This window comes from Chiloscyllium punctatum, chromosome 16 (assembly GCF_047496795.1).
Source record: "Chiloscyllium punctatum isolate Juve2018m chromosome 16, sChiPun1.3, whole genome shotgun sequence".
Classification (NCBI taxonomy): Eukaryota; Metazoa; Chordata; class Chondrichthyes; order Orectolobiformes; family Hemiscylliidae; genus Chiloscyllium; species Chiloscyllium punctatum.
In genome coordinates, this window is record NC_092754.1 from 5,601,543 (window position 1) to 5,618,470 (window position 16,928).

General features: G+C 42.0%; 1 protein-coding gene across 25 annotated transcripts in view; it reads right to left on the bottom strand.

Annotated features, from left to right (window-relative positions):
• Positions 1-16,928, bottom strand: part of kif1b (kinesin family member 1B) — a 218,619-nt gene that overhangs the window by 117,645 nt on the left and 84,046 nt on the right. For 13 of the 25 annotated variants that reach the window (XM_072586095.1, XM_072586080.1, XM_072586096.1 and 10 more), the window contains 3 exons: positions 15,734-15,945; positions 6,167-6,246; positions 4,721-4,796 (listed from right to left, as the gene is read on the bottom strand). In XM_072586095.1, the coding sequence (XP_072442196.1) occupies positions 4,721-4,796; positions 6,167-6,246; positions 15,734-15,945 (368 nt within the window). Of the gene's footprint in view, positions 1-1,260; positions 1,321-4,720; positions 4,797-6,166; positions 6,247-15,733; positions 15,946-16,928 lie in introns of all 25 variants that reach the window. The other 12 variants (XM_072586073.1, XM_072586075.1, XM_072586084.1 and 9 more) reach the window with 3 other exon arrangements.

The following is a 16,928-nucleotide window of genomic DNA, read 5'->3' on the forward strand; positions in this document are numbered from 1 at the left end:
AGAGGTTACTGGATCTACAAAGACCATTTGCTTCAAGACAGTTTGTGAACAGTATTTCTTTCCAAGGACAATCCCAGAATGGAACAAACTGCCAAAGGAAATAATCACAGCTACCAGCTAGATCACTGGAAATCTTTAGATTATTACGATTTAGAAGTTTGCATCATCAGATCGACCATTCTGACAGATCATGCCCAGTTTAGTTATTGTTATGTACACATACATGTTGATAGAATACAGCAATCCTGACACATCTAAAGAGATGCCAAAACTAGGATTATTATATATAGCAATATAGAAAATATGCAACTAAGAGAAAATAGGAGCAGCAGTAGATCATTTGCCCTTCGAGCCTGCTCTGCCATTGAATTTGAACATGGCTGATTGCCGAACTCAATATCCTGTTATCATCTGCACTGCATACGCTTTATATTTTTAGCCCTAAGAACTATGTCTAATTCCTTCTTGAGAACATTCAGTATTTTGGCCTCAACTCCTTTATATGACAGAGAATTCCACAGACTCACCATTCTCTGGGTAAAGAAATGGCTTCTCATCTCAGTCTTAAATAGCCCTCCCTGTAGCCTTAGAGTGTGACCCCTGGTTCTGGACTCCCTGGCCACTGGGAACATCCTTCCTGAGTCTAGCCCATCGAGGTCCTGTGAGAATTTTAAGGATTTCTCCTCAATCACCCCTGACTCTTCTGAATTCCACTTGAATATAATCCTAATCAAACCAGTCTCTTTCACACATCAATCTTCCCATCCCAGGAATCAGCGTGGGAACCCTTCATTACATTCCCTCCATAGTCAGAACATCCTTCCTCAAATAAGGAAACCAAAACATGATATAACTGAATAACCACGAGATACGAAATTACTAAGGGAGACATGGTCCAGTGATAATGTGACTGGACTAGAAAACTAGAGGCCAGGGTTAATTCTTTAAATCTGGTCCTTGTGGTACAGTCGCAATGTTCCTGGAGACCCAGGTTCAAGTCCCATCTGTTCTAGTGGCGTACAATAACATGTCTGACAAAATATCTAAAATAAATAATTAATATTATTTCCTGTGATTATCTTTGGGCTTTCACCCTTCTTGATAAAGAAGGTATGGCTTTGACTAAAATGATCAGAAGTGGTTTTTATTTAACTGTACAAACTTAATAAATGATTTTTATGAGAGCTATTACCACTGTGAAAGTTTTATCACTCTCAAACTTTAGTCTCAGGCTCATGAACTGAAATGCTGCAAACCAACCTTTTCAGGAGTAAACATTTCATCTGATTCAAACAAGTCAGATGATGACCGGTCATTAATCTGAACGGGATGCAATGGCAGAAAACAGGAGCAAAAGTTAAAGTACATGACAACAACGAACAAATAATTAAGTAGGTTTCTTGACACTGGTGTGCATATATAAGTCTTACGTTTGTGACCCAAGTCTACACTCAGGAATACAATGGTTTTAAAGAAAAATATTATTAAGCAAGAGCTATTGGCATAATTTCATGCTATTTAATTTGACATTTGTGAGGATTTTTTTAAAAAAAGTGTGGACAACATCATTCCCTATTACTGGTTGAAATGGTTAACATTTCCAGTACAAAGTTCCCACTTAAAGTTCAGATGTGTAATAGTCATAAGATTGTAGGGTCATCATTAACAGAACAGATCTCATTGGAAATTAATTATATTTTGAATTTAAATAAAGTTCAGAATTTTAAATAAGCATGAATTTTCTACCCATTTTCTTCATATAATATCATTACGGGGTGACATAATGGCTCAGTGGTTAGCACTGCTGCCTCACAGCGCCAGAGAGCCGGTTTCGATTCCAGCCTCAGGTGACTATCTGGGTGGAGTTTGCACATTCTCCCAGCACCTGCACGGGTTTCCTTTGGGTGCTCCGATCTCCTCCCCCAGACCAAAGGTGTACACGTTAGGTGAATTGGCCATGCTAAATTGCCCATAGTGTTCAGGGATGTGTGGGCTAGGTGCATTAGTCAGGGGGAAATATCAGGTAGGGGAATGGGTCTGGGTGGGTTACTCTTCGGACGGTTGATGAGGTCTTGTTGGGCTGAAGGGTCTGTTTCCACACTGTAGGGATTCTATGATTAAAGTGTGCATAATTAATAGTTGCTTTTTAAACAGTCCAAACAGTCCGCTCAAAGTAACCCAGTTTTGCAGCAACATCAGTGTCAGTTACTATAGAAATATTGACACAACGTTAATTCCAGGAACTAATCTAAACTAAACATTAAGGGGGACAAGTCTCCAGGTCCGGATGAGATCTATTCCAGGTTACTGAGGGAAGCGAGAGAGGAAACAGCTTGGGCCTTAACAGATATCTTTGCAGCATCCTTGAACTCCCAGAGGACTGGAGAATTGTTAATGTTGTCCACTTGTTTAAGAAGGGTAGCAAGGATAATCCAGGTAATGATATACCAGTGAGCCTGATGTCAGTGGTAAAGAAGTTGCTGGAGAAGATACTGAGGGATAGGATCTATTTATATTTGGAGAAAAATGGGCTTATCAGTGACAGGCAGCATGGTCTTGAGAAAGGAAGGTCATGTCTTACCAACTTAACAGAATTATTTGAGGAAGTGACAAAATTGATTGATGAGGGAAGGGCTGTAGATGTCATATGCATGGAATTCACGAAGGCATTTGATAAGGTTCCCCAAGGTAAGCTGATGGAGAAAGTGAAGTCACATGGGGTCTAGAGTGTACTAGCTAGAGGGATACAGAACTGGCTGGGCAGCAGGAGAGAGAGTGTAGTAGTGGAAGGGTGTTCCACAGGGATCCGTGCTGGGACCACTGCTGTTTATAATTTATATAAATGATCTGGAGGAAGGTATAGGTGGCCTGGTTAGCAAGATTGCAGATAACACTAAGATGGGTCAAAAGGCAGATAGTGAAGGAGACGGTCAGAGAAACAACAGAATATGGATAGATTGGAGAGTTGGGTGGAGAAATAGCAGATGGAGTTCAATCTGGTCAAATGCAAGATGATGCATTTTGGAAGATCCAACTCAAGACTGAACGAGATGGTAAATGGAAAGGCCCTGGGAAAAACTGATGTGTAGAGAGATCTGGATGTTCAGGTCCATTGTACCCTGAAGGTGGCAACGGAGGTCGATAAAGTGGTCAAGATAGCATGCGGCATTCTTTCCTTCATCGGAAAGGGTATTGAATACAAGAGTTGGCAGGGAGGATGTCCTTCCTGATGAAGGGCTCCTACCCAAAACGTTGATTCTCCTGCTCCTCGGATGCTGCCTGACCTGCTGTGCTTTTCCAGCGCTACATTCTCGAGACAAGAGTTGGCAGGTCATGTTATAGTTGTATAAGACTTTGGTTTGGCCACATTTGAAATACTACGTACAGTTCTGGTCACCACATTACCAAAAGGATGTAGATGTTTTGGAAAGGGTGCAGAGGAGGATCACCAGGACGTTGCCTGGTATGGAGGGCGCTAGCTATGAAGACAGGTTGAGTAGATTTGGATTATTTTCATTAGAAAGATGGAAGTTGAGGGGGGGGTCCTGATTGAGGTGTACAAAATCATGAGTTATGTAGATAGCAAGAGTGGGGATTCAATTACTAGGGGTCACAAGTTCAAGATGAGAGGGAATAAGTTTAAGGGAGATATGAGTGGAAAGTTCTTTACGCAGAGAGTGGTAGGTGCCTGGAATGTATTGCCTGTGGAGGTGGTACAGGTGGGCACAATAGTGAGATTTAAGATCCACCTATACAGATACATGAATAGGTAGGGAGCAGAGGGATACAGATCCTTAGAAAATAGGCAACAGGTTTAGGTAGAGGATCTGGATTGGTGCAGGCTTGAGGGGCCAAAGGGCCTATTCTTGTGCTGTAATTTTCTTTGTTGCAAATGAACAAGTATCAAAATTGAAAAGTACAAAAGAAATGGAACACTTCTACCCTGGGCCTTTGAGGGAACATGACAAAACAAAATCAGATATTTCCCAAAAGAACTGCAGATGCTATAAATCAGAGACAACAATAGAAATTGCTGGAAAAACTCAGCAGATCTGGCAGCATCTGTGGACAGAAATCAGAGTTAACATTTCAGGTCGAGAGACCGCCCCTCACCGTTCTGAGGAAGGGTCACTTGACCCAAAACCTTAACTCTGATTTCTCTTCAGAGATGCTATCAGACCAGCTGAGCTTTTCCAGCAATTTCTATTGTTGCATCAGATACTTCTAGTACTTTTTGAAATTATCCAAGGAACAATGTAAGAACATAAAATCATAAGAACCAGGAGAAGCAGACAATTCAGCCTTTTAAGGTTCTCTGCCACTCGATGAGTTTGTGGCCGACTTTCCACATCCATACCTCTACATGGAGATGCTGCGAGTATTTTGTGACGTTAAATAGAAGTAATTATAACATTCTGCAAATAGTTCTAACACCTGGACTTCTGGCCAGTGCACACCAGTGGAGGCTACATATACAAAATGCACACAGTCGCATTACAGATGATGCGGGAAACATAATGATAAAAGACAGTACAAACATGGACTGATGGAAAGCAAAAGCTGTAACTATTTTTAAAAAAATAGGAAAGCTTTCGGAAAAATCAGGAAGCAAATAGTTAAAGGAAAATTTAAGCACTAAGTAACCACCTGATTAACTTTTCCACCTTTGTGCCTGTTTTGCTTCTGGCTTTATATACAATGCTTGATATAAAGGATCTACCTTTTTCGGGGAAAATACTCCCAACGTGCCTCCATCCTCTCGTATAGCAACTCCCATTTCAGCCAAGAGGGCCTCCCTAGGATTAAAGAAATATCACTGCAGTCAGCTGCTAATGAACGGTTTCAGCTCAGCTCAACACCCAACTCTGATTATGATGTCACAACAAATGAGAAGCATTAGTACACTGAATCTAAACAGCCCAGGAGCTTCGCAAAACACAGCAAGTGCTTGCATATTCACTAAAAAGCCAACATCACCTTCCAATGAAAAATTCAACACGTTCAGAGAGTCAAAAATATTCCTTATGTACACCCAACTGCCAATGTCTTTATTTCACGAAACAAATGGATAACAGGTGGGAATTTCAGGGACACTTGAGAAAAAGTTTTTAAAAACAGTATGTTGCTGACCGCATGTTCTGATTTTTTAAAAGTAAAAATCCTGCTATAAGTCTTTAGTTTTATGATACCATATACCTTCATTAAACCGCTCATTTTTATGTATTTGTCACACTTTTTAAAAACATATTTACGAGAGATATCGCTGCTTATGCATGTGCTCCTAGTATCACCCAGCTTAGCTTTTTTAATATAATTCTTTTTTAAAAAGGCCACAATTCATCATTGCGTACAGTATCCTCTAAACTAAGGGAAATCAAATCAACTTACTGTAGTTGCAGACACATACAACAAAGTATATACACACAAAATACTCTGGACTCACTTTGTAATAAAACAATCATTGCAGCAAGTAGACTCTCTGTAATCAGAGGATCTAAAGTCAGATATTATCTGCAATATGAGTCAGGACTTCAAAAAGTGGCTAAAACCTTGGCTCACTAAAGATTCTGCCATCTTCAAAATAAAAATGTTTTCTGTGCAAAGGTCATTCAATGACAAAAAAATCTATAAATTGTAATTCAGTACACAGATAAACAATGACAGTTTCAGTTAACTCAGATTGCATTTGAAGAGGAGGTACAAGGAACATCAGATAAAAGAATCTACCTTACTATTAAATTAAAAAATACTGCTTGCTGACTGTCAAATTGAATTTCTAACCATTAAGGACAAGCATAACTCTGAAATTGATACAAAAGGAGGATTATTTTCCGGAGTAGGAGGAGCAGCCCTTATGGTAGTCATTATATCCGTACAATGAAAGTCAATATTCTGAACAAGCGATCTTGATTTAGTGCAAAGTATACTTTCATTCTTATGAATATAAATGGGTCACAATGTCTTGGTCAAAAATTAGGATTAAAATTGAATGAAATTTCTTGTTTGGGCCAGGTTAGCAAAGTCAAGCTACATTCTGCAGAGTGAGAAGTGTACTTGCACAGGAAAAAAAAAGTACTTGTAAATTTGAACAGAAAATGGGGATCGAAAGATTTGTGGCATGACCACCACTTTGAAATGAAGGTCTTGAAAGGACTAAGGTTCTGACCTCTCCATTCGAATTGCTTCAGTTTTCCTCAGCTTCTCCTCCCATGTCTCATTCAGCTCAGCGATGATCTTTTCTGATTCCTGCAAATAGAAATATGCACCTTCAGATATTTTTGAATCAACCTATTCAGATATATAATGACATCTTTCAAGGGCAAAGTGAGTACTGTAGATGCTGGAGATCAGAGCTGAAAACGTGTTGCTGGAAAAGCGCAGCAGGTCAGGCAGCCTCCAAGGAACAGGAGAGTCGACGTTTCGGGCATAAGCCCTTCTTCAGGAATGGAGGGCCCTTCTTCAGGAATGGAGATTCCTGAAGAAGGGCTTATGCCCGAAACGTCGATTCTCCTGTTCCTTGGATGCTGCCTGACCTGCTGCGCTTTTCCAGCAACACATTTTCAGATCTTTCAAGGGCAGGTGGGACTTGAATCCAGGCCCTGAGGTAGGGACACTACCACTACGCCACAGACCCCCCTAGAAAAATGAATTAAGAACTCAAAGAGTTTCATCCTGGCCCTACCAAGTCACAATATATCTAATTACCAAATCTGTCACTAAAGAATGAAAAGATGTGAAGGAATCTCCTTCTGGAAAGTTAATGTTGTTGATTCATATTTTTAGGATATAGTTTCATCCAGATGCTTCCATCTTCTTTATTCAGAAACCCCTCCCACAACATTTTGTTTTTGGAAATGAATGCTCATTGTTTGCATATCTACAAACCAGAAAGTGGACATTTTAAGAGATTGTTAATCTCAGACACTTTAGTAACTTCCTACATTTTACCTGGAAATAAAACAAAACAAAACAATTTAGTTGGGTATCCTTTGATTATAATGTGAAATAGGAATCTACATACACAAAGCACATGTATAAGAGCTGCCAGAGGAAATGGGTATTAAGATTTACTCTGAAAGCAACCACTGTACATGGATAGTGTACACCCTCAGGTCTGTACCATCGTTCAATGGATGCAATTGATCCATGAGCAAACATCATACATGATTTACTCAAACCTTTTTTTAAAATTAGCTTCAAGAAGCTTCATTGGTTGTAAAGTGGTTTTAAAACATATATGGATCATGATAAGTGTCACAATAATGCAAGCTTTTCTTTCAGAATAGAAGGCTACAAAAAGGGTTCATGGTTAAGCATTTAAGAATCCCAGGTAATGGCCAATCAGTCTGCAAAAGGGTTGCTATCTAGAATCTCCCAAATGTTCCAAAGTGGGCCCATCCCTTTTAGCTACAGTTCTTTCCTGTCAAATACCATTGATCTAGGCTTTCTTATCTTGAAATAAACACCAGACGTTCTTTGTGATATGATTGGATCAACTAGAACCTCTCCAGGAAGGAGCTCCCATCTGAAGAGTGGCATCCTAACCACCAGTTAATTAGTTCAGATTTGATCCAGGCAAAAAGATAACATTCACTGCTTAAACTACCATCAACTGAAAAGCACACTAACTCAATCAATCAAGAAGTTATTCTGAAGAGTTTTATTAAAAATGACAACCCGTCTTTCTGTTAGATGATAACATGTTTTTATAACAAGTTCTGCTTCAGTCATAACACAAACATAGAAAATAGGAACTGGAATAGGCCATTTGGCCCTTTCAGCCGGATCTGCCATTCAATGCAGTCATGGCTGATCATCTAATTCTGTCTCCTGCACCCACTTTTGATCTCTAACGCCTTCTTGAAAACAGTCAATGTTTTGGCCTCAGCCACTCTGAGTGAAAACATTTTCCACATTCCAGTCCTAAATGTCCTACCCTGCATCCTTAGACTGTGACCCCAGGCTCTGGGCTCACCAGACATTGGGAATATCCTTCCTGTGTTTATCCTGTCACACAAAATCTTGTGTTATACAAAATCTAACTGAAACATTGAAGTTCAGCTTTTCCTTTCTGCGCTGTACCTTTAAACAATGCCATGTCAGTTATACTTTAATTTTTGACTGCGCTGGTATATTGGGTACCAGGAACTCATTATACCCATATTTTATCATTTAACTTGCGTTGCATAAACATGAGAAATGTACATTTACTCCATTAGAAATGGCTGAAAAAAAATGTCCAGATGAGATTTTTAAAGCATAACTATTAGTTTTCAATATGGACGTATGACACTAATTACCAAACATACAATAGTCTCCTGCTCATTTTAGTTTACATCTGCCTTGAAACGTTATTTGCATCTTCCAGTGAAATTACATCATTCTGTGACAGGTTCACTATCAAGGGACCGACACAGCACGTTCTCTAGTTGCTGTAGTAACCAGCATTAGTTGCAGCATCATTAGGATGCCTCTTCTCTCATGTGGTTTGGAAAGCACTTATATGCTCTGAAATTCATCACTGGGGGAGGGGTAGGTCGGTTTAAGAAAAGATATCTGCTTCAACACACAGAAGAAACCCCTCGACTCATTAACCAAATACATCCTTTCTTCCATCAATATATTGGAGTAAACCATGGCCAAACCTACCACGAAAGGTTATTTGACAAGAACAGCATGACATTTGAGATTAGGAGCCTGTAAAAGGGTTTGTACCAGCAGGAATATTTTACAGCCGGCCAAAAGACATTCATTCCAATATCTATTAAAATAATATCATTTCCTTCCAGTGACTTCTGCCGTAAGTGCAGATACATCACATTGTCAAAAAGATGCAAAGATATGGACGCAGGGCAGAGTAGCCATTTTATAATGGTAGTTAAAAAGAGCACACACAAATTTACATGTCCTCAGGACATCCTAAAATGCCAATTATTTGTTTTACTAGATTGCTGTCAGCAGTATGCAGACAAAATGTCATCCAATTTGTACGTTATAGGTCACAATAACAGCAACAACAGAAATAGCCATCCACCTTTCCTGATTTGCATTAAATGGTACCACAGAATCGTTTAATCTTCAGAACAGGCAGATTTGGTGTCTCATCCAAAAGACTGAACCTCCAACGCTGCAGCACTCCATTAGTACTGCACTGAAGAGGCAGCCTAGGTTATATATTGAACTACGTTGCCTGGGGCTGATTCAGAGGCAGAAATGCCATTACTGAGCAAAGTGGGAGAAAAACATCCTCACGTGTAAATTTGAGTGTGTGCTTTTTAACATTATAAAATAGTTACTCTGCCCTGCATCCACATCTCTGCATCTTCGACAGTGTAATGTATCTGTACTTAGAACAAAATGCAGGGAAAAAAAAAGGATAAACATCCGCTTTCATGATTTAGCTCTTTGAAAAACTACTCTCTTGCTTTGTCCCTCTCATCTCGTCATTTGACCACTTCCTGACAAAGCAGGTTTTGCGTATTTCAAAGCTCCTGCTATTGCTGTTTGTAATTTGTATTTTAATGTGAGTTACTTAGCTGCCCGTCAGGTACAACTAATGCCACAAGTGCAGCAGCCCTGCTCCTCAGCAAATAATAGCAAAATGCTATGGGCACTCGGGAAAAAAACTCAGCAGGTCTGTAGAGAAAGAACAGAGTTATTGTTTTGAGTCTGATAGGACTCCTCTTCAGAAGATTCCTATCAGACTTGAAACGTCAATAATTTCTCACTCCATAGATGCTGCCAGACCTGCTGAGTTTCTCCACCACAAAGCTGGCTTCACATATCTGTCAAATACAGAAGAAAAATGGGTCAAATCAGCATACACTGGTCATATCATGGTGCAGCTCTCCTTATTCCCTGATCCAAATGCTTTTTACTTTAGTGATGAAATTATGAGGTGCACACAATCTCAGAATAAATGGTAAGCCATTTATGATAGAGACACCAAAGACATTTTCACCCAGTGATAGGTGGAGATTCCAAAGAATCACCAGAGGAGGCTCAGTGATTCAACACGACAGCAAAAGATTTCTAGATATTGAAGATACCAAGCAACATGAGGAAAATGGGTGGTACGGTAAGAGATCAGCCTTGATTCAATTGAATGGTGGAGGGTCCTCAAGAAGCAGAATAGCAATCTCCTGCTCCTAATTTTCCTATACAAGAGTGACCATTGTTTAGCAAGCTATGTGCATTCCCAGAACTAAATTTGCAGGTTTACATTGAGATTTCAAATAATAATGCATAGTCACAGTGATATCTGTAAGACATTCTTTAATTATGAGCTATGAGACCTTTATATTAATGGTAAGTCATTAAAAATGCCAATACCATTTCCTTTACAGATTTTTTTTTTAAAAAAGTACTCCCTTGTCAGGTCATTCAGATTAGAAATTTGACAATCCCTGTCTGATTTCTGTTGTAGCTTTTCCTAAATTTAAATGTACCTCGAGCCAATCACCACTCTACGCTTGGAGCGCACACCCAAATGAGTTCTCACAGACATTTGTATTTGAACTGACTGCTGGGGAACAGTAGACATTATCTACCTTCGTTGAAGAGAATTATTTAATTCTTGCTCTGCACCTCTGTACAAAATGCAAAAATCTACAGTATTCATGAGGCCTGGCATAAAGCAGGGTCACCTTGTTCCACCTCAAACATTTATCACACTCATCTTCAAACCACCAACCTGCTGAGCAATTTTGATGCATCATTTCAAATGTCAAACATTTGTGTCACTTTGACTGGCTTCAAACTAGTACAAAACCTTCTTCAACATTAATACGATACACCTTAGGCACAGTAAGAGATATATAAGGAGCCTTCTCTTGTCCTTAAAGGACCTTGCTCACTGTCAATTTACAATTTAAATGTTGCATAGAGTGGATGGAAGGCAGCATTTGGCTGTGTAATGGTAATGAGAATTCTTTATTTTCTCTGATCTTCATTAAGGACTGAATTATATTCAATAGGCAAATGCAAGGTCTTGTACTTTGGGAAACAAAGAGTACAGGCATAGACTATTTTCTAAATGGTGAGAAAATTCATAAAGCCAAACTACAAAGGGATCTGGGAGTGCTAGTCCAGGATTCTCAAAAGGTTGACTTGCAGGTTGAGTCTGTGATTAAGAAAGCAAATGGAATGTTGTCATTTACCTCAAGAGGGTTGGAATATAAAAGCAGCGATGTGCTTCTGAGATTTTATAAAGCACTCGTTAGGTCCATTTAGAATATGGTGTCCAATTCTAGGCTCTACACCTCAGGAAGGACATACTGGCAATGGAGCGTGTCTAGTAGAGATTCACACGGATGATCCCTGGAATGGTAGGCCTAACATATGATGAATGGCTCAGGATCCTGGGATTGTATTCATTAGAGTTTAAAAGGTTGAGGGAAGGTCTAATAGAAACTTACAAGATAATGCATGGCTTAGAAAGGGTGGACGTTGGGAATTTGTTTCCATTAGGCTGGGAGACTAGGAACCATGGGCATAGCCTCAGAATTAGAGGGAGTCAATTTAGAACTGAATTGGGGAGACATTTCCTCAACCATAGAGTGGTTGGTCTGTGGAATTCATTGCCAGGGAGCACAGCGGAGGCCAGGACGTTAAATGTCTTCAAGGCAGAGATTGATAAATTCTTAATCTCGTAAGGAATTAAGGACTACAGGGAGAGTGCAGGTAAGTGGAGTTAAAATGCCCATCACCCATGATTAAATGGCAGAGACAACTCTATGGGCCAAATGGCCTTACTTCCACTCCTATGTCTTATGGTCTTAAGATGGCTGTGCAGGCCCGGGCAGTAGCAAGGCTGAGTAGATGACAGATTGTTGGTCTGCAGGTACAACAAGTAATTAAGAAGGCAAATTGAATTTTGTCCTTCATTGCTAAAGGGTTTAAAAGCAGGGAGGTTATGCTGTAGCTGTATAGGATGATGGCGAGGCCACATCTGGAGCTCTGCGTGCAGTTTTGGTCTCCTTACTTGAGAAAGGATGTACTGGCACTGGAGGGGGTGCAGAGGATTTTGGAATTGAGGGGGTTGGATTATAAAGTGAGATTGAGTAGACTGGGATTATACTCACTGGAATTCAGAAGAATGGGGCGGGAGGGGGGGGGGGGGGCGGTAGAATCTTATAGAAACATGCAAAATTATGAAGGGAATAGATAAGATAGATGTAGAGAGGATGTTTCCACTGGCAGTTGAAGCTAGAACAAGAGGGCATAGCCTCAAAATTAGGGAGAGCAGATTTAGGACTGAATTGAGGAGGAACTCAATTCTGTGCAATTGAGAATCTGTGGAATTCCGTGCCCAGTGAAGTAGGTTGAGGCTTCCTCAGTAAATGCTTTCAAAGGTAAGATAGGTAATTCTTTTGAACAGTAAAGGAATTAAGGGTTATGGTGAGAGTTCAGTTAAGTGGATTCTGGATTAGTGGTGCTGGAAGAGCACAGCAGTTCAGGCAGCATCCATGGAGCTTCGAAGTCGACGTTTCGGGCAAAAGCCCTTCATCAGGAATAAAGGCAGTGAGCCTGAAGCATGGAGAGATAAGCCAGAGGAGGGAGGGGGGTGGGGAGAAAGTAGCATAGAGTACAATGGGTGAGTGAGGGAGGGGATGAAGGTGATAGGTCAGGGAGGAGAGGGTGGAGTGGATAGGTGGAAAAGGAGATAGGCAGGTAGGACAAGTCATGGGGACAGTGCTGAGCTGGAAGTTTGGAACTAGGGTGAGGTGGGGGGAAGGGGAAATGAGGAAACTGTTGAAGTCCACATTGATGCCGGGGGGTTGAAGTGTTCCGAGGCGGAAGATGAGACGTTCTTCCTCCAGGCATCTGGTGGTGAGGGAGCGGCGGTGAAGGAGGCCCAGGACCTCCATGTCCTCGGCAGAGTGGGAGGGGGAGTTGAAATGTTGGGCCACGGGGCGGTGTGGTTGATTGGTGCAGGTGTTCCAGAGATGTTCCCTAAAGCGCTCTGCTAGGAGGCACCCAGTCTCCCCAACGTAGAGGAGACCACATCGGGAGCAACGGATACAATAAATGATATTAGTGGATGTGCAAGTAAAACTTTGATGGATGTGGAAGGTTCCTTTAGGGCCTTGGATAGAGGTGAGGGAGGAGGTGTGGGCACAGGTTTTACAGTCCCTGCGGTGGCAGGGGAAAGTGCCAGGATTGGAGGGTTGGTTGTAGGGGGGTGTGGACCTGACCAGGTAGTCACGGAGGGAACGGTCTTTGCGGAAGGTGGAAAGGGGTGCGAGGGAAATATATTCCTGGTGGTGGGGTCTGTTTGGAGGTGGCGGAAATGTCGGCGGATGATTTGGTTTATGCGAAGGTTTGTAGGGTGGAAGGTGAGCACCAGGGGCTTTCTGTCCTTGTTACAGTTGGAGGGGTGGGGTCTGAGGGCGGAGGTGTGAGATGTGGACGAGATGCATTGGAGGGCATCTTTAACCACGTGGGAAGGGAAATTGCGGTCTCAAAAGAAGGAGGCCATCTGGTGTGTTCTGTGGTGGAACTGGTCCTCCTGGGAGCAGATACGGCGGAGGCAGAGGAATTGGGAATAGAGGATAGCATTTTTGCGAGAGGTAGGGTGGGAAGAGGTGTAATCCAGGTAGCTGTGGGAGTCGGTGGGTTTGTAAAAAATGTCAGTGTCAAGTCAGTCGTCATTAATGGAGATGGAGAGGTCCAGGAAGGGGAGGGAGGTGTCAGAGATGGTCCAGGTAAATTAAGGTCAGGGTGGAATGTGTTGGTGAAGTTGATGAATTGCTCAACCTCCTCGTGGGAGCACGAGGTGGCGCCAATGCAGTCATCAATGTAGCGGAGGAAGAGGTGGAGAGTGGTGCCGGTGTAATTACGAAAGATCAACTGCTCTACGTAGCCAACAAAGAAACAAGCATAGCTGGGGCCCATACGTGTGCCCATGGCTACCCCTTTGGTCTGGAGGAAGTCGGAGGATTCGAAGGAGAAATTGTTAAGGGTGAGGACCAGTTCGGCCAAACGAATGAGTGTGTTGGTGGAAGGGTACTGTTGGGGACGTCTTGAGAGGAAAAAATGGAGGGCTTGGAGGCCCTGGTCATGGCGGATGGAGGTGTAGAGGGATTGGATATCCATGGTGAAGATAAGGCGTTGGGGGCCGGGGAAACGGAAGTCTTGGAGGAGGTGGAGGGCGTGGGTGGTGTCTCGAACGTATGTGGGCAGTTCCTGGACTAGGGGGGATAGGACAGTGTCAAGGTAGGTCGAGATGAGTTCAGTGGGGCAGGAGCATGCTGAGACAATGGGTCGGCCAGGGTGGTCAGGCTTGTGATTCTTGGGAAGGAGGTAGAACCGGGCAGTGTGGGGTTCCCGGACTATGAGGTTGGAAGCTGTGGGTGGGAGATCTCCTGAGGTGATCAGGTTCTGTATGGTCTGGGAGATGATGGTTTGGTGATGGGGGGGGTGGGGTCATGGTCGAGGGGGCAGTAGGAAGAGGTGTCCTCGAGTTGGTGTTTGGCTTCAGTGGTATAGAGGTCAGTGCGCCAGACTACCACTGCGCCCCCTTTATCCGCTAGCTTGATGGCGAGGTTGGGATTGGAGCAGAGGGATTGGAGGGCTGTGCGTTGTGAGGGCGAGAGGTTGGAGTGGGGGAGGGGGGACGACAGGTTGAGGCGGTTAATGTCCCGGCAGCAGTTGGAAATGAAGAGGTCGAGGGCAGGTAATAGGCCAGCGCGGGGTGTTAAGTGGAGCTGAGGCCACAAAAAGATCAGCCATGATCCTATTGAATAGTGGAGCAGGCTCGAAAGACCAGATGGCCTACTCCTGCTCCTAGTGCTTGCATTATGACGAAGGAGACGGCTCTGGTGGTGGGGCAGAAACGCCAGGACAAAGCAAATGCAGCTCTAGCCCAGCCCAAGGTCTCCCAGGGAGTGAGTAGCTCCTGGGCTTAATCCCCTGATCCAGACCTGCAGGCTGAGCCAAGGCTCCAGGTACGCAGCTAGATCCGGACGTTTGCTGGCAGTGACATCTGTGGCTTTGGCCAGTTCAGGACCCTGCGGAATTGATGGTTACTGCAATGGTGAGGCTGGCCCAGCATCTGGCAGCGCTGCTCAGTGGAGATGAGATGGAGCCAAACAGCGTGGTGGGAATACCGTGAAGCACGGTTACAGCCGTGTGGTTGGTTTAGCAGCAGGGTCTCTAGGCACTGTGGTGGAGGAGCCCAGATCTAGACCTTTGGCTGAGTTAGAAGCAGAAGCTGTTCCAAAGAATACCTAACTTTATTGAAATTAGATTAACTATATTGTTTTATTTTTCTGGCTCTATATTCTGTGTTTTAAGATTGCACCAGACACTAAACAATACTTTTCCCTGTATTAGTACTAAATACACTTGACAATAAATCAAATTAAATCTATTCCCTGGAAGTCAGTAGGTAAATAAGTGCTTTCAAGGTATTAAAGGGGAATAGATAAGATACATTTTTACTAATGAGTAAAAGATGGTGAGATTATTGGTCAGTGACAGTCTTACCAAATGATGTGGAGAGACCGTGTGGCTATACGGCCTGCACTGTCAACTGTTCAAAAGTGAGTATGTTAAAATGTGAGTGCCACGTTAAAATTGCATTATGTCTTTTGTATCCAAACTGAAAATTCAACATTTTTTAAAAATACTAACTGCTTTATGTTACAATCTAGGGCTGGATGTAACTATAAAAGTATCGTGATTCTAAATGACATGGCTAAAATGCACAAATGCTTAATTAAGCACATACCTTTAAGCGTTCAATGGCCTCTTCACCACCCGGAGTTGACATTATTCTCTCCTGCAGGCTGGTCACTGACTGAATACCTGGCTGGCTGCTCAGTGAAGACGAGGAAGGGGAAGCTGTCAGTGTACCCACGGGTGCTGTGGAGAAATGGCCAGGCCTTTGATTTCCTGAAGCTAGTTTGTACTTATGTTTACTGTTCTGTATCTCTTTCAAGTCTGATTAAGAGGAGCAGCAGGCCAAGGGAAAAGGAAGTGGAAGGGAAAAAAATGGAGAGAAAAGAGGAAAGGAAAGATGTAAGATCCACGAGACAGGGTTACGGAATGGGCATATACTGTACACTAGATGGTAGTTCTAAAACAGTGCATTCTGATCAGCTTTACAGTAAACAGAGCAAACAAGGTTCATAGGTATGTGCATGGTAAATACAAAAATGGTAAAGCCCTTGTGCAATTTTTAACTATAACAACTTTGGAAGTACACGACAGAAACAAACAGCAGAACGTATTTAGGTGTAAATTCATTAAAAAATTGAAATACAATATTGTTCAAATTTCCAAACTTAAACACAATCGCCATCCTTTATGATGCCTCACTGAATCAAATTTTGACGCATTTCTCCAATTACTGATGAGCCAATTCATAGCTATAGAAGAATAACTCACTTAATAGTTTCTTTCAGTCATGTGCACAAAGTTATCCCAGCTTAATGTCACACAAGGAATTTATAAATATTCTATTAAATACATGAAAACATACATCTGAATTAATTTTACTGTGAATCATGAACCGGCATATTCAATTTAACAGATTCTGTTCATTGAATGTGCAGAGGTGAATCGAAAGAGATACTGCCCATAACACTTGACCATTCATATTGTCATATCCACAGAAGGTAAACTCAAAGATGCATAGTGCTTTTATTTAATTATTCTACAGAGCCCCAGGAGGACTTTAAAACCACCATCAGTGTAGCAACAACATGAAAAGTGAACAGATCGGTCATATTATTGTCTGATAAAATGACTGGCAAAGCAGTTAACTAATGCAGATGACATTACACGTGCATATACACAGACACCTCTCTTGTGCCCAAAGCTTAAAAACATTGTGTGTTGATAACTACAAACACATTTAATTAAATAGGCAAGCAAACTAATATAATTTTGGCATCAAATCACCCTACAATGTTCACAAACAT